Source organism: Camelus bactrianus, chromosome 8, assembly GCF_048773025.1.
Source record: "Camelus bactrianus isolate YW-2024 breed Bactrian camel chromosome 8, ASM4877302v1, whole genome shotgun sequence".
Taxonomy (NCBI): domain Eukaryota; kingdom Metazoa; phylum Chordata; class Mammalia; order Artiodactyla; family Camelidae; genus Camelus; species Camelus bactrianus.
Window position 1 is genome coordinate 24885613 of NC_133546.1, and position 27177 is coordinate 24912789.

The following is a 27177-nucleotide window of genomic DNA, read 5'->3' on the forward strand; positions in this document are numbered from 1 at the left end:
AAGATTAAAATAAAGGAACATAAATCAGAACCACAAACCTTATAAAAAATGGAGTCTACTCCCAAAGAAGTTGAGATGTGAAGGCTCCTCGAGAAATGCAGCTCTTTATAGCCTTTAAATTTCGGCTTCACAGGGCAACAGCAAACAAACAACGACCAGAGAAAGAACTCAACAACTTTGCAGGTGGCCCCAGAAGCCTTTAAAGCACATTATCCTGAGTGGAAATAATCTTACAGCAGTGGGTATAGCGCACACCTGTGTCTGCATGCACCTTGGGTAGCCCTTCGTTCAAGCTTGGTTGTCAATTAAAGTGCAAGGTTGTTCAACTTGGTTAGTTTGGCAAAGACTGGTGATATAAATGTATCGCAACTGTTGATGACTAAGGGCTCACCTTGACTGTGGTGAGAGGTCAGGAAGAGCAGCTCAGCTCTAAATTCAAAGATCCCGTACGTAACAAGTCTTTCTAGTGCGTCAGACTTCACCTTCTTCTAGTCTCTGTGCCACATTTGGCATTAACCAGCTCAGGCCTCTTTTTTTCTTTTTAAACTCCATTGTTCTTTTTAGAAAGAAGGTGTTCCTCTGCCCAGTTATGCCTCCTCTCATCTTTTAGTCCTTTTCTCTTTTCCTTACTTATTTTGCAAGATCATTGTCCGGTATATTAGACTTGGACAAATCAAGAGCTTGTTTTCTCTCTGACATTAATCTGCTCCCGTGCACACTGGTAACCCTCTTCGGTGTGTTTATTTGGAAGTGGTCTCAGAAAAGATGTCTAGACACTTGCAGCTCTCAAGACACTTAGCACCCAGCTGCTCATCACTTTTGCCCTGAATAGGAATAAATCCACCTGTTTCATACTTACTGTGCTTCCTTGACTATAGTATTTATCGTTTAATCTAAACACATAACGTTCTTTTCAATTTTCCAAATCCTTGGGAAGTATTAAAAGGGTTTTCACTGAGCAGAATGTTAGGCAGTGTGGGAAATGGGTTCAAACAAGATAAAAAATACATTCAGATATTATTTATTCTGAACTTTTAATACAACATGTATGCTTTGAGTGTCTACATCGGTCCATACACTGAGGAAACTGAGAAAATAAAGGGCTTAGTTGTGGGACTCAAAGCAAAGAGTATCAGGTAAAAAGTCTGATAAAGACTCAAGACTAATCTGTGAGTTAATTAGGATACTTCACCAATTACCAATGAGTACTTAATTAGAGCCAAGTGTCTGGCACAACCAAAGGTAAATGTAAAAACATTTCTACCATCTAAGAGGAGGCATTTGCTTCTTAATTTTTCTCTTTCCATTTTAATGATTATAATGGCAGGTACGCCCATTATGAGATTAGAAGTGTTCCATGTTCCAGGGGCTGTCCTCTGACTTTAGATATTCACAAAAGCTGAACTCTTTGCTGAAGCTTGCACTTTCTTCCTGAGGCTGAACTCTTTCATTCTCATTCCCCACAGTTACACGCAGGTTTTTGACCCCTTATTATGTCCGACCACTCCAAAGCCACAATGGGGCCACCTCACTTTTGGCTCCCTAGTGAGTAGTCTCTTTAGAACCATCTTTTACTGAGCGAGTCTGTCAAACTCTCTCCTGGTGGCACACCTCTGCATATCTGCTTAAACTCAAACTCCTCAGAAGGACATCCTCCACTGTCATACAGAGCCCTCATCTAGGGAGGGTATAGCTCAGTGGTGGAGCACATGCTTAGCATGCATGAGGTCCTGGGTTTTGTCAATCCCTAGTAGCTCCATTAAAAAAAAGTAAATAAATAACTAAACCTAATTACCTTCCCCTTCAAAAAATAAAATAAAAATAAATAAATAAGTCTATAAAAAACTGTTTAAAAAAAGTAAGCATGCAAGCTAACAAAAAATACAGTTAAAAACAAACAAAAAAAAGAGAGCCTTCATCAAAACGTGCTCCACACACCCATTGCCGGGAAAAACACTTTTCTTCCTAATGACAATGAATACTGTAATCATTCTGTTTCCCCTTTTATCTTGCCTGGTAGGAAGTTCAGATCTCAGTTTTGCTCAGTTACTTTGTGTATTTGTTTTCCTTCCCTCCTACTTTATTATGTGATTTTTGTCTTTTATCTGGACAGGATGATTTTATGTCTTTGTGTACATATGTTTTATTGTAACCTTCTTATAAGCTTACACATCTTTTTGGAAATAGATAAATGTGTAAATAAGTTCTTATCCTTAACCTTTTACTATTTTAAAGTTACATGTAATGCAATATCAATTTAAATCTTGATTTCATCTCTTACCTCATCCTCTGAACAGCCTGTGCATATACCTCTGCTTATGATCTAATGGTTGAGGTCCATAGTGCTGGTTCTGAAGTTATGAAAACTATTCATAGGGGAGTGTATTTCCTGTGTCATTTATATCTAACAAACCCAGAAATATTTTATTATTGTGGAACGGAGGTGGTGATGCCCGAAGAAAAGGTGATAACGATGATGATTTGAGTTACTGAATACTTTGGCATCCTTTCAGTACAGTAATGTATCTTTTAGTATACTATCAAAGACATTTCATAGTCGTAGCTTAGTTGTCAAGATTGGAAAAGTTAAACTTTGGGAAGCAAACTCCTTCTGAGACAAACCAGAATGAGTTTTCGATGTCTTCTTAACAGTCAGCTTCATCAAAGATTTATAATGCACTAAGCCAGCTGAATTGGCTATAGGACCAACTTAGAAGCTCTGTGTAATGTCTTTGAATACCTTAATGTTGACATTAATCCGTAATTCACAATTTCAGGATATGCTTCTTGGGGGAAAGAGAGGAGGGCAGGGGCAAAACAACAATGCGAGAGTTCAAAAAGGTTGAAGATGCACTTGGGGTATTTGTACTGGCACTCCAGAGCTCACGGATGCTTGGGATTGCTTATCTGACTTATCTAAACTGCTGACGTCAAAAGAATTAGGCTAGAAATCTTATGATTACAGCTTTTCGTGTGATCTTTTCTGGTATTTCCTGTTTCCTGTCAGGCCAAATATACTTCGAGAGGGGGTTATTTTATGGCATCTCACCGTTTCTGCCTCAGCTAGAGCCAGAGGTATCGGGAGCACAGAGTAAAAATAAAGAACAACATCAGAAATCTCTGTCCACCGCCACCCGCCTCACAAGACACTGACATTTCTTTTTAAACATCAAAAAAAGTTTCTGGACTGGTTCAGAGTAGGGTCTTATTTTTAATGGAACAAGCTCTATTGTTCATTAAAAAGAAGAAGCCACTTCAATTGTATTTCTAACTATTACCTTATTTGGGTGGCAATGAGCAGGCAGGCTGTGAATGGTACAATGCAGGAAGCCAAGAAGGTTTCTGAGAGAAGGGAGAGAGAGTTTCAGAAGAAAAAGGAGAAAAAATGGGCACTAAAAACTACACTTTTCCTTTGGAAATACAAAAACCTTCTAGAAGAAGAAGAAGGTTGGGATGAGCTCTATAAAATCTTGCCTCAATGTTGCTTAAATCTTTAACTTGCTTTCTGTGCTCAACACTATGTTTGCAAAGACAGCCTGAGGGATTGAGAGGTTAATCCTCAATAGTTTAGGGGCAAATGTGCTACAGACCCAAGCTTCCAACAGCCACACGCACTGGCCCTGTCTGCCCCACCCTGCTGAAACTCTATCTCTAAGTAACAGGCAGAGAGAAGCAGAACTATGGAACAGGATCACAGGAATACTTCATTTGTGATGGTTTAGCAACCAGCAGCTACCATCTCTACCTTATATGTAACTTCCTTTAACCTCACAATTCTGTTTAAATTTTCACATCTAATCTTCTTTTCTGATGAACAACTACATTTTTAGTATATTGCAGGTACTCTAGGTGGGGAAATTCACAAAGAGAGAACTTGGGACATGCCCACAATTTATAGTCTAAGTATGAAAACAAGAAAAATACACATATACATACGTACATTAAGAATGTATTAATGGGTGCATATATGTTATGGACATATATATATATGTGTGTGTGTGTGTACGTGTGTATATGTATATATATATATATATATAGTCTTGCTCGTATAAGATGGACACCACACCCTTATAGAATGCAAAAACAGAGATGTTGGTGCATGAAAGTGAAAAGGATGGAAAATTAGATTTAGAGAGATTTTCACATAGAGAGGCATTTATGGAGTTGGGAGGCTTAATAAAGCTTGGACCATGGCAGGTAGCATGGCTGAGTCAACAGCATGGCTGGGCATCAAGGAACCTCAAATTGTCTCCAAGTATATTGTATAATCTCCAAGTATAGTTAGCTTTCTCATTTGAGAAAATGCAGTGATTTAACTAGATCTTAAAGTCATTTTCCATTATAAAATGCAAAGACTTATCTATTTTCCACTTAAAAATTTTTAATGGTTCTATAAAAGTAAGAGATTTCTTGTTCATATGCAACCTGGTTACATTAATGTTGTGTTTTTCTGTTTCCCACTATGCTTTACACCAAATATCAGTCCAAGTTAACTTGACTAATCTCCATTTCTCAATCATTTTTCGCTTTTCTGCTTTTGTACCATTCATGTTATGTCCTTCACCGAGAAAATCACCTTGTCACATCTTGTTGAGATCTTAAGCATCTTAAAGACATAGCCCACCATGATCAGCCCACACAAAGACTTCATGGGTCATTCTAGAGAGGCGTGAGTTAACATCTAGCCCTCGTGGAATATATATCACACTTGGTTTGTATTTGAGGAAGTAGTTTTATCTAACAGACAACATTATGAGCTACACAAAAATTATGTTTTTCTTACACATTTTTCTCATCCATCTTGTGGTACCTAGCCTTGAAAGAACTGCTTACTTAGAAAAACATGGCAACCTGAAGACAGGAAGAAACATGACTTAGTGAGTAGAAGGGATAGACTGTTCTGAGATTGTGAGGATACATCGTGTCAGGCTTTGACTCTAGGGAAGAGATGAGCACAAATGGAATGGGAGGTCTGGATGGAAGAACATCAAGGATATAAATCCTTCAGGACAGGGTGGTGTCAAATGGTAAAGGGCACTGGCTTGGTGATTTGTATATTATTTCTTGTGGTTCTGTGTAAAATACTACAGTATGTGGGAAAGGTGATCTGTAAGTTAAAAAAATATTCATCATCTCAGATTTCTCAATATCTACTAAATATAGTCAATGAACACCACATTGGTAGTTCAAAATCCATCGGTATCTTTACCCCCAAGTCCAGCTCTCCACCAGCCATTGTTGTTAGAGTGACCTTTCTAAAATGTAAAATTTCTCATTTCCCACTAAAATTATTTGAAGCCTTCTCATTGTCTGGAGGAAACACTCTTTAGAAAGGCAGGTGAAACCCCTGGTAATCTGTCCCCCAGTCTGCCTTTCTGGTCTCATCCCTAGCCCTCTTCCTGATATACTCCACACTCTGCATTCCCCAGACTTTCTCGCATTTAGTTCTACTATTCTTTTTCCTGGAAGGTCCTAGATTTCTTTCTCATTTGGAGAAATGTAACTTACTTTGAATGGTACCTCAAAATCAGCTCCTCTCTGAAAACTGCTTTAACACCCATAATACTGACAGAATTAATCACTCCCTTGTGTGTTGGCACAGACTTTGTATATATACCTCCAGTATAACATGTCACCTAGCTAGCTTGCCCTGTCTAACTATCTATCTGTCTATCTATCCATCCATTCATTCATCTACCTTCGTCAACTTTGTTTCATAAATTTTATTTTCTAAGGAACCAAGACAGTGTCTGACACATGACAGTCACTAAATAAACTTAGTTGAATAAGTAGTCTTGGTCCTTCTTCAATGTTCCCACAGAGTAGTATTTCTACTCTATCTTAAAACATGTGCCATTCTGCCTTGATATCAGTGAGTTGTTTATGGATCTGTGTTTTCTAACAGGTCATAATATATCTTCTTTCTGTTTTCCTCCCAGGTACGTAGAAGAGTGCTATGCACTAAACAGACACTCAAAAGATAATTATTCAATTGGATAATTGAATAAACCAAGAAATGTGAATTACTTATTTCCTTTTCTGAATAGGGTTGTAAATATAGTCTCAACTTCTTCTATTTCTAAATTGGGAATAAATTTCTATTCAACTGACATTTATTGTATAGTAGAAGATGCTAAATATTTGTATGTAACAATGAAACATCCTATTCCCATTCTGTGACCTCCTAGAGTGTTTCTAATTATTTTTGGAGTGTGTAAGACATTTTCAAAAATATTTTCAAAGCAAAATTTGTTTTAGTCTAATTTTGTCTATTCACATTCTACAATGCATTTATCACCAAATCGAAGAACAGGGCATTTCGCATTAAAGAGGGTAAAAATCATTTGCTTTAGAGTTTATACATCCAGTGAATTCCCAGCTCTTGATTTTATATACCAATTTAATTAACAAGAAAATATTTTCTTTTGTTCTACTGTAGAATCAGGGACTGATCCAAGAAAAACAGTGTAGAAATCAACTAATATTCAAAAGAAATAACAAGGGCAAAAAAAATGTATCTAGAGAGGACAGTGGAGGAAGCATCAGTTTCTCTCTATCAGTCACCATGGATGAGGTGATAATGATTCTTGTTACAACACTAGAAGAAAATAATGATCCCTGTTAAAATGCTGCAGCCCTCCTCTTCATCCCAGTACAGTTCTCCCAGTGCCTCCCGCCCCATCTTCTCCCTAAGGGCCAGGTGCAGAGAAAGGAGAAGAACTCTCAGAAATTTCCAATTACCACATTGAAGCAATGAAATGTATCAGACTGACCGGAGTACGATGCACTGCATGATGATGACGGCATTCCCAATTTGCATTAGATATAAAACCTCAGCTTTCAGTGTGGGGCCTGACCAGAAGGTGTGACTTGTACACATCCTGTTTTGTACACTGTGGTCATTCAGCTGAACTTTCCAGTGTCAGAGCCCTGAGATGACTGCTGTGATGCATGTGCATATCTTTTTAAAATTAATTTTTATTTTTTTGGAAGGGGAGGCAATTAGGTTTATTTTTGTTTATTTATTTGTTTATTTCATGGCACTGGGGAATCAAACCTGGGATGTCGTGCATGTGAAGCACACACTCTACCACTGAGCTATACCACCCGCCATGTGCATATTTTTAAAATTGAAGTATATTTGATTTACAATGTTGTGCTAGTTTCTGGTGTACAGCCTAGTGATTCAATTATAAATATATATATTCATTTTCATTATAGGTTATTACAAAACACTGAATATAGCTTCCTTTGCTATACTGTAGGACCTTGTTGTCTATTTTATATATAGTAATTTGTATCTGCTAATCCTGATCTCCTAAGTTATCCCTTCCCTTTGCATGTGCATATTGTAAGACAAAGAGAGAGAGGGAGTAGAAAGGGGAGAATGACTGAGTTCAGTACACGCATGGGAATGTAACTAAAATAAATGCTACTGAGCGTGCAGTACTCAAGTGCAAGGCTCAGTACATGGTAGCACAGCCAGTATATAACGGAGATCATGTTTTTTGAAAATATCCACATGATTTTTCTTTTGCATTCTCTTGTGTGTATCTTCCCTGTCCACCCCACCAGAGGCATCCACTGGGGATGATTAAGAATGCTATAGCAAGAAGGAAAAGAGAGAGAGGAAGTCAATATTCATCATTTCATCCTCAGAGTGAGGGTTTTTGTTTCTTCAGCTTGTTTGTTTTTGTGTGTGTGAGTTTGCAGCAGAAAAATGACTTGAGAACTGGTCTTTGTGGAAAGATAAAGGGACTCTACATTCATTTATTAGGCCTCATTGACACTGAGAGGTAGGCTGCGGATATGGTTTCTTGTCCCTTCAACATGGAGGCTTCCCTCTCCCGGGAAGGAGGATATGGCCCAGAATAATGCCATCTACTCCTGATACCTTAGGGAATGATGGGCAAGGGGATCAAAGACAGAGCCCAGCAGTCAGATGGACATGTCTTTGTCTCCCCATCTCAGGTTGGCACTTTGCATTGCGTGTGGTAGAAACATTCAGATGAGCGTGTGGGAGCCCGAGATTCCAGACAGTACATTCACCAGATAGTACCTTAGAGAGGAGCAAGGGGAGGGAACGTATTTATCCAGAAGTCATTTAATCCAGAAGAGACTGACGGTACCTTGTTAGTGAGCGAGTTCAGATTTTCTTATTCCTCCTTAGGGTGGGTTCAAGAGGAAGATTTAATTACTTGAAGGAAAGAAACAAGGTACATTTATTGCAATTTGAATGTGGAAATTTGAGATCTCTGTGACAAATGTTTTGAACAGTGGTTGTTCCCGCTTCATTTCTGTATGTGTTTTTGATTACACTTCCTTTTTTTAAATTGAAGTATAGTTGATTTATAATGTGTTAATTTTTGATGTGCAGCACAGTTATATATATATTTATATTCTTTTTCATATTCTTTTTCATTATAGGCTATTACAAGGTATTGAATGTAGTTCCCTGAGCTATACAGTAGGACCTTATTATTTATTTATTTTATATATAGTAGTTAGTATCTGCAAATCCTGAACTCCTAGTTTCCCAGTTTATCCCTCCATGTTCCCATTTTCCCTGCTGGTAACCACAAGTTTGTTTTCTATGTCTGTGAGCCCATTTCTGTTTTGTAAATAAGTTCATCTGTCTTATTTTTCAGATTCCACATATGAGTGATATCGTGGTATTTTTCTTTCTCTTTCTGGCTCACTTCACTTAGTATGATTACACTTCTTATGCTTGGATCCAACTTCTTTGCAGTGACCTCACCTCACTTCTTTCCCTTTGGTGCTCTTTGTTTGGCTCTCCACCCGCCCCCTTCTCTTTTCTTTCTCAGTCATTTTCATCTGCAAATTCTATCAACTTTTTTGAGTGAGTTTTTGTCACAGATCCTCTAAATGAATTTGTCTTTGGGTTTTCTGAAGTACTCATCAAGTCTAAAGATTTCTGTGAAATACACATGTGCCATCCAAAAAAAAAAGATGGAGGAGAAAGCAAGAAAGAGAATCTTGTGCTTTGGTGTTCATTCCAGAGGTTGAGGACCAGCTGAGGATTCAATGGGAAAAATTCTAATGATTGCATTATATGTGTTATTACCCTTGGTTATTTAATTTTCTTTTTCAATACCTTGCCTAAAGATTTACATTCATTCCCATTGTATCTCTCACTTTGATTTTATTTTACAATTTTCTGGGTTTTTTTTACCTCTCAATTGCTACTACCAGGTACATGCAACAGCATGCTACTCAATCTCTCTTGAAATTCGTCCTTTTCTCTCTAGGGATTTTGTTTTTCTGGAGCAGTTCCGTTGGACTGACTTTTAAGGCCACACACAACTAAACCTTGCTTTGTCTTTGTCAACTCTGCCTGCCAATTGTACACAAGGCCAACTTTTAAATTTTATCTTGTTACTAATGATAAAGACTGTGACCTACAGGCTTTTCTGTAGGTCACTTAGCACTTGCGTGAGAGCCCAAGAAGTAACAAAATGCTTAGGACAGGGGTTTGGTTTATAATCTATAAAATATCATTCCTCATGAATTTTTTTTTTTTTTTAGGTGAGAAGAAGTACTTTCTGATAATTTTGTAGTTTGAGGAAATTTGAGACAAGTGCACAGATACAAAACTGAACTCTTGGGATGATCTCTTAACATTTTCGAGATTGAAGTCAGTTCTAAAAAGAAATACATGGAAAGACAGAGAGAGAGAAATAGAAAAACAAAGAATAAAGTCTATGTTGTGTGTACATCTAGGCTAAGGCATTGTATTAAATTACAAGTACTTTGAGCTTTGCTCCATATCATATTTTTAATATAATGGTATCTACCTACTATACAATGAAGTGTATTGATAATTAAAGGCTGAAAAAATCAGGTAATGGAAAAGAGCACACATTTTCAGTCGCTTCTGTGAGTTAAAAAATTAACTTGAAGCCTTTGGTCTTCTAACAATAAAGCTTCTAAACTTTTCCTTTTAGAAATTAAATGCAAAAGTCAGTGCTTTGCTGCCCAGTTAAAACAGCCTTGTTTAAAAAAAAAGAAAGAAAAAAGAAGTTGTTTCCAGGCAAAGAGCAGAGGACGCGGGAATAACATCCCTCATTCAGCTCCATCCCCTCAAAAGCTCATTTGTAGGACCAGGTAAACACACACCTTCCGTATTCTATTTTTGAAATTACGTTGAGGAATATACAGGCTGTTATCTGTAAAAGAAGCGACTTTTGAAACTTTAGTTGATGTAACATGTTCCAAGATTCATGAACAGAGTAATTATTTTAAAAGTATATAAAAGCAGGCATAATTTAGATGCATTTACTCTAAAACTTAATAATTATCAATGACAATTCCTCTATATGAATAGAGAACTGTCTCATATTAGTTTTGCAGATACTTTATACCTTTTGAATGGTTCTGAAATTCACTCTTGTGTATTCTTTTCTTTTACTTTAAAAGCTGTAATGACTAATCCTGATCTTCTGTCAGAATATAAGTTTAAAAATGATTCCATTAAAAGGAAGAACTAAAATTCATATTTCTTAAATAATCTGTGCCTAGGGAAAAAAAATGTTCATTCAGGCATTTAATGGCATCTTGTAAGCTACTTTATTCCTTTTGATAATTTTCTTTCTTTCTTTCTTTTTTTTTTTCATTTATCAAAGTGTATTGAATGGCTGACATGTGAAAGATGCTAGGGAGAACACAAAGAAAATAGAATGTTCTCCAGATTCTCAAAAAAGCTGAAAATCTAGGAGGGGAGGAAGAAAATGTACATTAATTATAATAAAATAAAGTGATTTGCCTGTACAATAAATACAAAGAAAGTTCTGTAAGACTTCAGAAGAGAAAGGCACACCCTTCCTCGGTAAGCTCAGAAAGACTTTGCGCAGGGAATGGCATACAAGTGGGGTCTTAAGGGATGGCAGAAGTTGACATGGAGGGAAGTAAGTAATCTGAGGCATTGGCTACAACGAGCAGAAAGCAAGTAGGAAGCTGTGGGATGTTTGTCCTGTCTGGGTGGAATATAAGTGCTTAGAGGGCAGTACGACAAATGAGATGGGAAAAGTGAGCTTTGAATGCAGGATGGTAGAATTTGGATTTTCTCTGCAGACAATGGAGAATCATTGGAGAATTCTGAAGAGTGGGGAGATATATTCTGATTTTTCTTTTGATGTTATTGATCTACATCACAGAGTAAAGAAAGAAGAGGGGTAGAGAGAGTACTTGAGTTGGAGGCTACTGGCAGATAATAGACCAAACAACATGAGTTTTGGCCAAGGGCCACGCAACTGAATAGAAAGAAGGCAGTGACTATGAGATAAGTGGTTGAGGCAATAACAGTACCAATAATTATGAGAATGGACATTTACCGAGGATGTAGGCTCTTTTTTAGGCACACTTTTGGTATTATCTCATTTAATCCTCACTTTTTGCAAAGGTGCTGCTGTTATTACCTTTTTAAAGGAGAGGAAACCAAGGCATAGAGAGCTGAAGTAATTTGCAGAGTTCACACAGTTCAGCAATAGAGAGGCAGGACTTAAATTTTTTTTAAATCTCAACATTGCAGCGATACTCTTAACTGAGCTTATAGACTTGGAACCGATTGGAATTGGAGAGCTAGAGGGATCAGTTTTGAACCTGGGTTTCTGCAGGAGTAATGCCATTTATGTAAACTAGGAAGTCAGGTTGAAGAAGAGGTTTAGCTCAAGGTGAGATGATGTGTTCCAGTTTTCACTCAATTTTGCATTTGCATTTAAAGAACAGACTGAATTGTCAATGATCATTACCCAGTATAGCTACAGACTGAGTGCAGGCTAATGTTCAGAAGAAGTAGCTTTAGAAAAATGTTATGAATTAATGTCATTTACTGTTCAGACTAACTGATTCTTTGATCAATGCAATTTGTCCTGCTTTGAATGAAATTATTAATATTGAAGAGTATTTGAAAGGGCGCTTGAATGTTTTAGAAGTGTTTTTTAATCTTACTGGCCAATTTTTATAGCCAATACTTAGTTGACCTAGAGGTATAAACTAACAAATGCTTGTTTTCACACTGAAGTTCTAGATAGAATTCTGATTCATAAATTCAAAATCACTGTTCTCTCATTAAGTGTTTGATTCCTCCCTGAGTTTCTGGTGCCTCGCAGTCCCTGATATACACCATGCATGCAATAAATACTCTTTGAATTATAATAATAAAAATGTTCATTCTTCACTATATTTAATTTATATTTGATATTTAAGATATTTAAAAACAGCCCCTTTGTCAATTGAACTGTACAGTTCTGGAATCAGTGAATTGTTTCAGAGACTTTCTCTTCTGAAGTTGTTTGATTTTCAGGGCTCATCATAAAGCGAAGTTCTGAAATTTTTATTCTCCTTGAAGGCACGACAAGTTACAATGGCTATGGGGAAAACAAACACTTTTTTTTTTTTGGAGGAAGGTATGTTTTACATATTTTTGTAACCAAAGGCTATTGAAATGGAAACAAGCTTAATAAATAAGTAAAATATCATGCAAAATTTAGGGCAGAGATACCAAAATGCAAGTTAAGATTCACAGCTGCAGAATTTGCAGTTATTTGGTTGAATTCTGAAATCAAATTATTTATTCAACTAAGACTAAGTCCAGCTAGGGGATGTCTAGTCTTAAACAGGTTACTGACTAGAATCATAATTAGGCTAATATTTGCACTCATAGCATTTAAGAAACCACTTATTTATTCCCTATCCTTCTTCCCTCTCCTCACTCCCCACTTCTGGGCATGCTCTCACCACCATGCTTTAAAGCTTATTTTCCATTGACAATAGATGGGAAATCTCCCCGTAGGTCTTTCCAGCACTGAAATTCAGGACCTAAAACTAAAGCCCAGAAAATAAGTTTAAAAATGTAACAGAGGCACAATCTTCGACTTATTTCACATGGTAGTATTATTTTTCTGGTTTGATCAAGCTTTATATTGTGTCATTAATTTCCATGTTTATCCATCTACATATAATCAATAAAGCAGTATCTTGGTTTAAATTTAAATTACCCAGCTTGAGCCCCAATCATGTCAGTTTTTTTGGACTAGGGTTGGATGATTGAGATGATCTGGGTCTGACCCAATGTCAATGTGTGACTCTGAACAAGTTGGTTAGTCTCTAGCCCACTGTTTGCCTCATTTGTATTCGACTAGACAATTGGACCATCCTTTGTTCGCCTCATAGAGGGAAAATGATATGAGTATTAATAAAATTAAATACTATTTGACACAACATTGTAAAATGACTATAACTCAATAAAAAATGTTTAAAATAGATAAATAAATAAATAAATAAATAAATAACCACATCTGATTTTTGAAGGAAAAAAAATTAAATACTCAGGTACAAGCCAATGAACTAAGCTGATGCTCCAACTCTGGGTATGCTGATAAGTTCCAGAGTCCCTCTTCAGGACAAACAGTGCTTCTGCCAATGCCCAGCTCAGGGTTGGGAGGGGTCACACCCAGATGCACACGTACCCAGAGGAAGAGCTCCTCTTCTTCCTGTCCTGTTCCATTCCCTCCTCCAACCTATTGCTTGAAAAGTCACCATTAGTCTCCAGCAAAGATGTTCACACATAAAACCTCCTTCCTCCCTGGCATTTCCTTGTTCTCTTCAGGGGACACTACCTCTCTGTCTTCCATCACTCACAGTTCAGTCTATTTATGCACTTATTTTCCCACAAATCCTTTTGCTTTCTCCCTTTATTTCCTAAGCAAAATCTCAGAACATTTTCTATTTCACTTATGAGATACAAAGTTCCAGTCTTGCCAAAGAAGTCTGAGTAAAAATAACGATGCCCTTCACTAGGGAAAAGAAAAGCTGGAACTTTTAAAGTTAAATGCAACTTACTAAGAAACAGGGATGCCTGTCTCTAAAGTTCTCTAGACTGTTGGTTATCTTCAGAATTTCTGCAATTTCATGGTTTTTAAAAACGTAAACCTATTTATCTGTTATCACAAGCAGTTGAAATATACACAGAATGCTAGAGTATTTAATTTTCCTGTTTTTAGTTATTAGTGTGGCTAAAATTGTGTGCTACAAATGTAATATGTTAAGTTCCTACAGGTAAAGATGATAAAGAAGAGGGAATAAATGACTGTGGAGGAAGGCTGGGTGGTGGGGATGAAGATCAGGAAAGCTGTCATAAAGACAGGGATGCTTTGAGTTGGACTTTGTAGTTTGAATACAAATGATCAGTCGCCTGAGTTAAAAAAAAAAGACATTCCAAGCATAAGGCGAGGCTCAGAGGCGGGGCACCACTTGATGCATTTTGAGGAGCAGTAAATTGTTTTGTGTTTCAAAGTAGAAACTGTTTGAGGGTTCTGAGGCAGAGCTCAAATTTGAGAGAGAAAACGAGTGTTATTACCATGTGTCTTGGTGCTTTTTGAGGAAGTTTCTATTCAAACCCCTGTATACAAATTGAAAACAACCTAAACCATCTCCTTCTAAAAATGGAAAAATGCCAGACTTTTGGTATCTTCTACAAGCGTTCCTGAGACCCTCACCGTCATGGTGAGAATGGCACAGAGCACTTGATGTGATGAGGAAATGCAGCATCAGCAACAAGACAAGAGAAAGAAAAGGACAATTTGGAGAGTGAAGCAACTTGGGGCTTTATTGTCCAGCTACACATGTGGAGGATAAGGGCTTTATGTGCACACCAGGATGGGTGAGCCCCTCGCCTCCTTGAGAATGGGAAGGCAGGTAAGGAGGAAGAGGAGGTAAGCAGACAGCCTTTGGGGAGGTGTCGAAATAGAGTCTGCCTCCCTGCAGGCAGGACGAAGGGATAGCGGATCAAGGTGCATCCTCCCTGGAAACCAGTGTGGCTGCTGAGATATATTCCACTGAGGGTGAGACGGTGGTCCGGGGCATATTAAGACTCAACTAGCTGAACTTTATAATGTCCAGAAGAATGTTCCTTTTAAGTGATTAAAAAGTTATAGGAGTTCTGTTTTCTCTCTGTTGTACTGCTTTTTCAGGAATCAGACACTCACCAGCATATAATAGAAATGATAATATACACGTATCTCTGCAGACATGCTAACATCTGTTGAATTCGGTAGTTTTACCAAAGGCGTAATTTGAAATATGCATTTTAATCATTTAATATACTGAAACAAACCAAGAGCGGTAAAAGTTGAAGTGTCATAATTGAGTTTTCTGCCCAGGTGGGTTTTTCCATTTTTCTTGTACTCACATGAAATATGGGATGGCTTTAGCATTACCTCATTTTTTCTGACCAAGACCCATTTTCTTGGGCATCCCCCAACTGCCACATAAACCTCAGTCTCATTGGTTTCCTTCTCTTTCCTAAGTATTCATTGTTTACTAGAGACCAGCACAGTGGTTTTTTAATTTCTTTCAAATCTTTTTTTTTCTGCCCAGAACATTATTTTTTTAATATTGTTCTTCTTAGATTATTAAGCAACTTAGGAAATGTTTCTCTATAATTTATTAAAAACAAAATTGGTCAAGTTTTGATTTCCTAGTGTCTTTCCATGAGAAAAAGAGAGGTAATTTTTGGTATAGCTTTTCTGTCTAGCTCCCCATCTCTCGCCACCAATGGCATGTCAGGATTCCACTGCATAGAGCTGGCCAAGCCTTCAAATGCATAAACACACGCTCACATTCATTCTTCTAAAGTGTACCACGACTTCCCAAATATCTACCAACATACTGCCCTAAGGAAGAGCACACCCTGCATTCTTAGTTTACAGTGTTATTGGAGCCCCCAGGGATTTTTCACAGGGATCCTAGGGATGTCTGTGGTGTGGTACCCACTGTTAAAAACACAGCAAAGTTCTCCTCAACCGTCCCAAGCACAGCGCATTCTTATAACGTGACAAAGCCCCTATGAATCACCATTTCCACATTTGCGATTTGAGCTTTCCCGGTATCAGTGGGGAACTTTGTATTATTGTCATTTGCCAAAAGGGGAAACTGAGGCAAGGAAGTTTACCAAGTTTCTCACAACACAAAAAGCTTCCAGGCCAAACTCAGTCCTGGGAACATTTGTACGTGCTGTAATTCCATAGCTAACAATGAGAAAACATATTTTACTTTGTATGAAGCATTACAAAAAAAGCAACCCAAGAAAAATATTCTCTCAGCGATAACTGACTTGTCAACAAGAAACTGCAGAAGCAGGATAGACTTTAAAGAGCACCCAATTTCATCCTCCCTTTTGGGGACTGAAACTTAGGAAATTTTACTTGTTTAAGCCACAGGGCAAGCAAGTGACAAGCTAAGCCCAGATCCCAGGTCTCTTGATTTTGTCTATTAATGCTCCTCCAACCAGATCACATTTAATTTTAACATGCATTTCTGTCATAGAGCAAACATTCATTAATCACAGCCCTCGGGCCCTATGCTGCACAGTTCGTCTTCCTTCCTTTTCCCATTTTTATGGCTTGGGCTGTCCCAGGAAGGGACTGAAAGTCACCAGACTTGGCCCTGTTACCTTTCACACCTCAGAGCCCATTTACCTGGAAAGCTGCGGAGAGCATCTTCATTCTCCAGAATGCCTCTCTGTTTCGTCGCCTGCAGCTCACTTTGGGATTTCCAAACCAGCTTTACCATCCTGATCATCTCTGGCAAGTCCCAGGGCAGCGGCCCCTGCTGGCACCCCGGCCGGCTGCCCGGGGAGGAGGGCAGCACACCTTCGGGGGCTGGCCACCTTCTGCCCAGCTCCGCCGAGTGGAAGTAGCGCTGGAGCACAGGCATTCTGCCCTGTTCCCCAGAAGAGGAGGTAGGGCTGCTGCTGCGGCGGCGGCGGCGGCGGCAGCGGCGGCTGCTATCAGAAGGGAAATGCTTCCCAGACAGGGGAAGGCGAACCCCCGGAAAATCCTCTCCAGCTTCGGACAGGCAAGCCTCCTCCAGCCTGACACAGCCTCCCTGTCCCTCCAGTCCCTCCACAAACCCTGACGCCGCGAGCGACTCACTTCCCAAGCTTTCTCACTGGTGAGGACTGTCACTGTCCTCCTTCCTTCGAGAGAGAATGCATCTCCCCCCTTCTCTCTCAGGCACTGACTTCGCGGTACTTAATTAATCCCAGGCTACAGCTGGAACGACAGCAGGGGGAAAAAGCCATCGAGGTTTTAGCCTTTGCTTTTTCCGTTCTTCTGATTTATCTGTTTTCCGTTCTCTTTTGGGGCTTGTCAAAGTTTGTTCAGTGGCTTGTTTAGCCCCTGAAGGACGGCAGGCAAAGAAGCTGGGGGTGGGGGTCCCCTTTGCCAGCCTCTCAGAGGGGTCCTCCGGAGGCCAATTCTCTGAAGGTGTCAGGTAAGGAGTCGCCCCCGTGGTGCCGGAAGCCTAGAAGATTCCCCGGCTCCAGCCCTGCAAGCCCGAGGAGCTCTCGGAAAACAGGGGAAGCCAGACACCCGCACAGCCAATTTGCAGCTGCTTCTTTCTGGAAGGTCTGGCCGGGGGCCACCTTGCCTGTCCACTACGGTCTGCTCTGGGCTGGGGTTATTCCGAAGGCTCTTGGGTTGATTCTCGGCGCCACTGTTCACACACTCCCCTCCTCCACGCCCCTCCCCCTTTGCTGTCATTTGGTTCTCAGTAAACTTAACTGGGTTTTGGCCTCTTAGTCAAATCCCTTTGTAACCTCAGCTGCCCTTCGGCTGGAAGGGAAATAACACTGAATCACATTCCAAAGCTCTCTCTGAAAGAAGTGAATTAGGGGAGCATCAACTACGCTGTACACCAGAAATTAACACAACATTGTAAACCAACTGTACTTCAATTAAAAAAAAAATCCTGCAAACATCCAGTGGGGTTCCATAGTCTGGATACTTAGCTCGGGAAGGTTAAAAATTTATTTCAAAGGAGTAATCATTTCCTTTAATAACAATTTTAAAGGCTATTCATTGGGGGCATAAATGACAGTGCAAAGAAAGGGAAGGAAGTGTTGCAGGTTCACTCTCCAGAGACAGAGCACTGTGGACATAATGTTTGGGCCACTAATTGCCACCCCCCTCCCCTGACAGTGGTTTGGCTGAGGGCAATCATGGGCCACGTGTCTTGGATCCGGAGGCTCATAGATGCAGGCACTCACCCTGGAAGTAAGAACCCCTACCACAGAAGAGGACGCCCCCTGGGGCTAATGTGAAAAGCCCTGGATATAAATGGAAGTGGGGTGGTATTGTATTTGGCACTTTTGCCAGCAAATTGGGTTTGAAGGAACAATTTGAACTTGGACATTCACATGGAGAGCTCCTATTTTCTTGGGGAGACCACTGTAACAATTCCATCTTTCTTTCCTTTTTACGTCTCTGCATGGCAAAGTGTTTTATTTTGCTTGGCATTTTATTTTGTTGCTGTACAATCTGTTGCTCCTGTCTGTGCCCCTTTTGGGACTGTTTTATTATACAATCATTTGATGTTTCTTTAGGGGAGAGAAAAGGGGACTTAGGGGAGAGGAGAAAGACCATTGTAGGGTGTGTATTATTTTCAATGCCCTCACCTCATTTTTGAAACTAGCAAAGGCTACTGCAATTTTGTGGTTGTTGTTACTATTATTTCTCTAAACCCGTGATTAATAAGTTTAGTTTTCCACACTGAATTAAGTGGCTTTTCTTTTTTTTCTGGATGGAAAAGTACACTGGCAAACCTACTGTCTTTTTTAATACGTAAAACCTTTTTTACCTATTAAGGTCAGCATCCTTTAAGGATATAAAACAACAATAAAAGACATTTAAGACACTGATGCTTGGAAATTTCATTATTAAAATATTGGTCAAACAACTCTTTCTATAACAACCAGATATTCATACAGTCCAATTAGGGAATAATCAATGATCCACTTATGAGAAAAATGTGCCTTTTAAAAACTTCCCTCTTTGTTAAGAGATGAAAGGATTTAAGTGTAAGTCTGAAAGTTCCACCACTTTTGCCGGCCCTCCCAATTCTTACCTTACCCTTCCATCAGCCTGGGGCATCCAGGCTCTCTAGAACTGAGACAATTTTATTTAATAAGCACAGGTAGACTGTTGTATTTTATTAGCATATTTCCTGAATAATGTCTTAAACTCACTCCTCAGTCACAAACTTCCTTGACATAACAACCAAAGAGTTTCCTAAGTGTTTGACTATTTTTATTTTTGTTCACTTATTTTGCAATAGTACTTAGCATCAGGATATCCTGACCCTTGGAACAAAGGGGTTAAGAACAAAGAAAACAAATATACGATATAATATGTCACATACACTAATATATTAAGAATATAACTCTTCATTGCACATCTCTTCAAGAATGACTTTTTAAAAGCCCAAGAATATGTTTCCATTGTCTTCTCTAGATTGTTTTACACATCTCCTCATAAAAATATCTTAAAGAAGTTACAAAATGTTGACTCACTGAACATGAATACTTCCTAGTGGAAATGTATTAGGGCCAAGCAAATACCATCTCAAATTTTCAAAGAGGAATCTCCTTCATTTGAAGGTTTGAAAATTGAAAATGTTGCACAATTAAAAACAAAAATTCTCCCCAATATGGGATTATCTTCATCCCAAGGTAGAACTGCAGAAATACCACAAGGAAGGTCATTCTCATGGTATTTCTGGCTCACACAGAAACAGGAAGTACAGGAAATCTTGCGAGAAAGCTTGGCTCAGGAGATTTTTGGCTCAACTGCTGGTTCAAGAGATCCGGACAAACTAATGAGATGCTAACACTTGTCGGACTAAAATTACTTACTATACCTCACAAATTCTCTAAAAGGCTCTGTTACATTTCCTACCTAGCATCTCAGAGGCTGTGATCTCTTTTGCCTTTCAGATAGTTACTTTAGAAGATCATGCCTGTAAACCTATGATTTCCCCTTACCCAGGAAACATTATTCACCTTGAGATAGTGTTACACCAGGGATGGGGAGAAGGGGCTGATGGGGAGGTTCTGTGCCCAGAAGTGTCGTGGAGCAAAGAGGTCCCAGCTATGTGACTTGTAGGATTCTTACAAATTTTAGTATCCATAACTAATGTGCTACAAATAGGAAGTTTAAGACAGATTTTCAAATAACCTCATTTTTTTTCAGGCATTATGAATCAACTTAACTTTCCATGAAAAGGAAAATAAAGTAGTTCTCTTCTTCTTTATGCGACAGAAATGCAATGAGAACGAACGAAGTCAAAACAGCTTGTTCCAATGGATACCTAATTCTATCAAAAACACTTTGCTGTGCATTTGCAGCTATAAAAGAAAGAACTGATAACCATAGTGCTAAAGTATATGGCCAAGAAAAAAGATTCAAAGACATAATGGTTTAGAATCTGGATTATTTTAAAGAATTTCCAGGGTTCTGGGGGTTATGTAAAAATCTTGTAGACTTAAAGCTGTTCTAATCGCTAGGCAGATAAGCCCTCATTCTATATGATTTTACAAAGAAAATAGTAATAATAATATTTAGTATTTCTAAGCATTCTAGAGGATGTGCATTTTTTTAAATGGAAACTTAGAAATATACATTCATTTGAATTTTAGATTATTTTGAGTCTGTCAATAGATCTCACAAAACTTCATCTTAATTAATAAAATCTTCTTACTCAGATATTTTGGAAGTACTTTAAACAATTTATTAACCTCCATCCTGCTTCTATATTTAAATACAAATTTCAAACCCTTGAGGGAGTTTATTCATTTTGTTCTGGCCTTTTTTCTCCATCAGTTTAAATATGGATGTGTAAACACACACACACACACACACACACACACACACACACACACACACACACACAAGCGCGCGCACGTGCGCGCGCGCGCACACACACACACACATGACCACCTGGGTTTCACAAATGCAATTCAAATGAAATTCAAAATGAGCAAGGGAGGAAAAACAGGTCTTTCAACTTTGTTTAATGTAGTCTAAGTAGAAGAAGCTCAAACAATTTACAGTGTCCTTCAGGACAAATAGCAATGTAATAACTTCGGCCTTAACTAATCTGAAGGAATAATGCCAGCAAGAAGGGGAAAGGACTTGGTCTACAGACCGACCATAGAAGGCAGCACATATTTCCATTGTCACGTGGAAAGGGAGGAGAGTGGTGGGGCAGGATGAGAAAAGACGAGGTGGGGGGGGAGTGGGAGGGGGCTGAACTGACAGATTCATAGTTTGATTTCACAACAGGTTTCTAAACTACAACTGATTGTTCCCTTATTCACTCGGCAAATATGTATTAACAGCTAGAGCAACAGCACAGGAGAGAACCTCCTGTACCAGCTCCTGGGTCTTTTTTCAGGGACTGGGACATGTCTGACCTCCCCCACCTCGATTCTGGTTTTCACTATGAGTTATATCTTCTATTACTTTTCTTTGGACATTTAAAGAGAGAAACCAGAATGTTTAAGCTGGCACCAGACCTCTGTCCTGGCTCTTAGATATCTAACTAATGCTAACTTTACTGTCTCTTGACTGTTAACCCACAGCAAATAGCTTTGATATAATACTGAGTCCAGTAACACAGGGATTGAGAACAAAGTGGCTGGAAGACTGGATTTTCTCCATCAGGCTCCTCCTCCCTGCTGAGGAATAAAACCTGCTGTTTGCTGCATGATGGAAGACCTGATGCTTTACTTTGTGATGGTGGCATCCTCGGGCTGAAACCTTCCTAGGATTTCAGAACTTATTTCTGATTTCAAAAGACTGTAAGTGGTGGTAGAGTACACTTTTTGTAATTTCATGTTCGGATGTGTCGCCTTCTTAAAAAAATAGCTACTGTGATGAAATCTCCAAGTAGCCCTCCAAGACTACTTACCTTCGGGTTACAAAAACCGTATTGCAATCTCAACTCACCACTGAGCTTTGCCTCAAACTTAGAGACTGATCTATAAATGGGTATGATAGCAATAACCACCTTATCACTGGGATCTTGTAAGAGCAAAATAAGATTAAAATGTGAGTTATTCATAAACAATAATGGGCTGTAAGTTTTTAAAATGATTGTTTTTAAGCTATAAGAAATCATACTTGACAATTCACCTAGACTCAAATTTCATTTATACTCTCCTGGATTCTATAAGAGAGCTAAAAAGTCGAACACTCCATCCTTGAAGTAGGTCCCACTTTGGAAATCTGTGTTCCCTGTGAGGATTTAGGAGGAGAAGAAATTAGAGACAGGGGTACTGGAGACAGTATTGTAGAGTGGCCCAATGGGAGAGAGAGTGAGGGATTTAATAGTACAAAGGGAGGGAAAGGTGGGCAAAATGATTAAATGTGAATGAGAGTGGACAGATAAAGAACAAAGTATGTGTTAAAAGAAGGGGCTCAAAAGGATATATGCTCATTATAATTCCATTTTGGAGGTGTGATAACAGTCCATGAATTATGTTTAGGGTGTAAGTCTGCATGATCAGTACCATGGGTTATTTAATGTTCTGGTTAATACTCTACTGGTTCCCAATTTCAGGCTACAATGACTAATGAGTGTTTTTGATGTTCATGAGCTGTACAGTTTTGTGTTGCATGCTGTGGCAGTGAACATGTGTCTTCAGGCCTCCCTTGGCCTCAGTTCCTAGACAAACTGTGTGGGCCTCACATTTTTCGTTTGGGGTCTATATTCCTCAAACAATTTTATAATTTTGACAGCTCTTAGCTCATCTCCGTTTAATTGATGTGTTTTTAAAAGAAGTGTAGTATGTAAAACAAAATACAATGCTTAAAAAGTGGCTTAAACAACGTCAGAAATATGTATCTACTTTTTTTTTTTTTTGCAAGTGAGATGCATGGATTCTAGAAGTTCTCAAGAATTAGGCCAGGCAGAGAAGACCTCAAGGACACTGGAGGGGAGTTGGCCCAGACGTCCTCAAAGACCTGCTGGGAAAATTTTCCCCTCTTAATATAATCAAAATAAACTAGATCACTAATAAGATATAGAAATGTTTTTAGTATAAACAATATAAAAGGAAAGTGAGAAAACGTAAAGAATAAAACCTCCTAACAGCACCTGTTTTCCCACCTTGGCTTTCATTTATGTTTATGTTTATGGAGTTCAAAGTCAATTTGGAAGACAGAAGTTTCTACTATATGTGTATGAAGTGTAGTTCTACTGCCTCTTCAAATTATTCTTTATTTTTCCCTGTTTCTTTCACTTACTGCATCCTGGTGATTATGAATTACGTAAAATATCTATGCCAAAAGTAGTCTCTCAGATGCTATTCCAAAGCAATGCTTCTCAGATGTCAGTGTGCACACAAATCACCTGGAGATTCTATTAAAATGCAGATTCTGATCGGGCAGGTCTGAGTGGGAACCTGAGACTCTGCATTTCTATCAAGTTCTCCAGGGATGACAAGGCTGCTAGTCTGTGGCCATGTGGCAGATGTTTTCTGCCTCTTCCATGTTAGTTACTTATGAAAGAAAAAGCAGCAAAAGTCCCAGTCTTTACAGGAACACGTATTAGAACTTTTGAAAACAATCAATAGTAGCTCAGGTTAAATAGTCTCAACTGGAAATAAGCAACCAGAACTGCAATATTAGAGCAAGGGCTGAGTCCAGGGACATTCGTGACACTGAACCATTGAGTGGCTTTTAAATTTTGTTTCATTCATTTCTTTTCCTTTATGAATTAACTTGAAAGAGAAGGTTAACTATCCTGTATAAATCACTGTGATGAATAGTGTACATACAAGGGAGTCAAATTCAAAACCACATGGCTATTTTTGAAAGTCTTTTCTCACCAACGTCAAAACAAAATCTACTTTGGCCAATTTTGCCATCGCTCCCTCTTTCCAGCACTTTGTTGCACTCCTACTGCTATTTTCAGAATGACTGGAATACGGGCAAGGCTCTGAGTCTTTGATCTCCATCATCTGGGATACTCTCACCAAGACCCACTCCTTCATTTGATTTATTAAAGGTCTATGTAAAGTGGTCTTCGGATGCAGTCTGGTAATCTTTCCCACTGTAATATTCTAGGCATGAATGAATGGTGACCAGATGATTCTACAAAGCAAAGATGGCGAAAAAAAGAAAGTAGGCATTTGTGGCACTATAACCAGCAAGTGGCCCATGGTGCTGCTGGTTCAGAAGAACATACTGCAATGTCACAGCCTCAGCGAAACACAAAACAAGACACAGAAGATAAATAAACTCTGCAACAAGTTGCACTCTTTATCAGGTATCACCTGGAATTCATGCAGCTCCAGACATAGTATTATTCGTGGGAAAGTGAGGCCATAAGCAAGAGGCATGTGAAATCAACTGGAAGGCAAGGGTAATCTAGAGCATGAGGCTCGCATGCTGCCACATTTATGTGATTAAAAATTTGTACAGTTAACTAAGAACGTTTGGAATAAATGGAAGCATCTGCAGGTAATTGGAAACACAGTGTGCTGCATTTTCCCCCCATTGTCTTTCCTGGTTTTTTTCTAGGGCTTTGCTACAGTGATGAACACCTGTATTTCCTGTCATCTACAGGAGTAACTGGAAAACAGGAAAGGGAGAGCTGGATGAAAAACAAATATTTATCATGGTTATTTTTGGGGTAACTTTAGAACCTGTTTTCCTCTGTGATGGCAGGAGAATCAGTGATGAAAAGTAAAGGGGAGGCTATTTAACATGCAGTCTGTAGACAATGAATAACACACTCTGTATAGCATGGTACAGGGATTCCAGCTGAAGCCCCCCTTTTTTGATATGTAGTGTTGCTAGAGGAATAACAGCACCATTGTCAAGGAAAGCAAGCCTAGCACACTAGGATAACTGACAATATTGATGCATGTACGAGATCCTCACTATCTAAAGGTTCTCTAAGAGTTTCCTTTTGGTAAATTTCTTTTTCATTCCACATTCAAATTCTAACTAAAATTTGCTCCTTCTATTCTATAAATGATCTAAAATGATGGCATAGCTTTCTGTCTCTAAGATATGGTTACCAGTGATCCTACTCTGTTTTCTCCTGTGGATCTCTGGGCCCTCATACTTTCAGTCCTCCATGACCTTCTTCCTGAATCCATTCTGCAGTCTGATCATGAGACTTCTTGCATTCTTTGTCCTCTTATACATCTTTGCTTTTGACATTCATGTTCTGTTGCCTATTTACGTGCAAGCTAAAAATACCTACCTTTGACTTGCGTGTGTTCACACACCTTGTGGCCCTTACATCTCTGTGTCTTGGTTAGAGTGTAAGGGTCAACTCCAGAACCACCTATAAATAGGCTTTTAATAAATACCTTTTTAATGCTGCTCTTCTTTGCTTTTACACTTTGAGGAGTGAATTGATTGAGCGACTACTAGCATCTGTTTTTCAAGTCTCTCATTAACCATTAAAAAAGTTCAGTGATGTCTTATTTTTAAAAGTTATAGTATTATGAATTAGATATACCTTGTAATCATGTCATTTTCAAACATGTAACAAATAGAAAGTGATATTAATACTGATTTGGCACAAAGAGAATTATTACTTAAAGAAACAGTCCAAATCCCTTTGTTGGGCATTCAGTGTTTTCAAAAATAGGTTCCTACTGACGAGTCCTGAAAACTCACTCCAACTTACATTTAGCACTCAAAATTCCTATGGAAATCATATTGTTGCCCATACATGGTACATGCACTATGATAATGGCCTTCCAAAGATGTCCACATCCTAGTCCTTAGAACTTGTGAATATGTTATTTTACATGGCAAGAGAAATTAAAGTAGCAGATGGAATTAAGGTTGCTAGTCAGCTGATGTTAAAATATAGAGACTTCTGAATTATCTGCATGGGCCCAGTGTAACCACTAGAGTTATTAAATATGGACGAGGGAAGCAGTAGAGGCAGTGTCAGAGTGATGGCATGTGAGAAAGACTCAAGTCGTCAATGCTGGCTTTGAAGACAGAAAGGGGCCCTCAAGCCAAGGAAAGAGGGCAGTCTTTCAAAGAAAGACAAAAACTAGATTCTCTTTAGAGTCATCAGAACAGAATGCAGAGACCTGCAGACACTTTGATTTTGGCCCTGTGGAACTGATTTCAGACTTCTAATCTCCAAAACTGTAAGATAAAACATTTGTGTTTGTTTTAAGCCACTAAGTTTGGGTAATTTTTTTACAGCAGCAATAGAAAACTAGTATGTTATTGCTCACACGTTATTCTTCCCTTTGTTGGAGAAGATTTTTTCCATCCATCTAATCCAGAAAAAGTCCCATTTTCTTCATGAAGTCTTTGTGCTCCACTTGAAATCACTTCTTCTACTTAAATAAAGCAGCACCTCTTCTGCATTTTATCTATCTGTAAGGTAACTTTACGTGTATCACTATTTGCCTTTGGTGCTCTGCTTGTCTTCTAATTTAGGCTGCAAGGACCATTGTTTCATATTTCTAACATAAAATCCTGGTGATGTATCCTTCCTTCCTTCATTCATTCAATCTGCATTTCCTGAGTGGTTAATAATTTACTGAGTGTCCCATGCTAAGTGCTTGATATACAAAGCCATGTTTCCTGTCCTTCAAATTATTTACAAATTTAGTGGAGAAACAAACACGTATGCAACTAACTATAAAGCACAGTGAACTGTACTGTTAAAATGTATTTGTGGATAGAACATGTCTCAATTAGTGTTTGTTATTAATAATGATGAAAACCAACTTTTTTCATTAAATTTTTTCTTATATCTTGCCAATTAAGACAACATCTAAAAATTTATTTAAAACAAACGAAACATCATGAACTATTATACAGAGTTTGTATGTCTCCAGGATAACATGGATGGTTAATTACATTTTTGTTGATTATATTTTATTTGATGACAAGATTTTTTCTTTTTCAAGTTTAGCTGTAATGATTTTAAAACTTCAAGAATAGTCTCACTACTTTTCTCCAGTGAGTTGACACTGAATTCCTAGTGAATTGGCAACTTAGGAAAAGTTCTTATTCCTAGATAGCCAGGAAAGACAAATCATGCAATGCTAAAGTTTTAGGGGACTTTAGAGATAAATTAACCGTTTCAATTAGATCACATCTTAATTCAGGCTGACGACAGACTGGGTGGCTTACACCACAGAAATTTATTTCTCACCACAGTTCTGGAGCCTGAAAGTCTGAGATCAGGGTGTCTCTGTGGCTGGGTTCAGGTGAGGATCCTCATACTAAGGCTGCCTTCTTACTATAGCCTCACATGCTGGAGACAAACCACCTCTCTGGAGTCTCATAATCTTGTTTATGAGGGTCCACTCTCATGACCAATTAC

General features: G+C 38.6%; 1 protein-coding gene and 1 long non-coding RNA gene across 6 annotated transcripts in view; one reads left to right on the forward strand and one right to left on the reverse strand.

The window, feature by feature from the left end:
• Positions 1-27177, reverse strand: part of PDE7B (phosphodiesterase 7B) — a 290370-nt gene that overhangs the window by 121112 nt on the left and 142081 nt on the right. The window contains exon 1 of one of the 5 annotated variants that reach the window (XM_010965614.3): positions 16497-16770. The exons of 3 other annotated variants lie outside the window; for them this stretch is intronic. In XM_010965614.3, the coding sequence (XP_010963916.2) occupies positions 16497-16734 (238 nt within the window). In that variant the 5' untranslated portion in view covers positions 16735-16770. Of the gene's footprint in view, positions 1-16496; positions 16854-27177 lie in introns of those variants that run through there. One more of the 5 variants, XM_074368299.1, reaches the window with a different exon arrangement.
• On the forward strand, positions 16836-26867 carry LOC123619793 (uncharacterized). Its single transcript, XR_006728481.2, has 3 exons — positions 16836-16971; positions 21440-21658; positions 23928-26867. It is a non-coding gene; the product is annotated as an uncharacterized LOC123619793 (long non-coding RNA).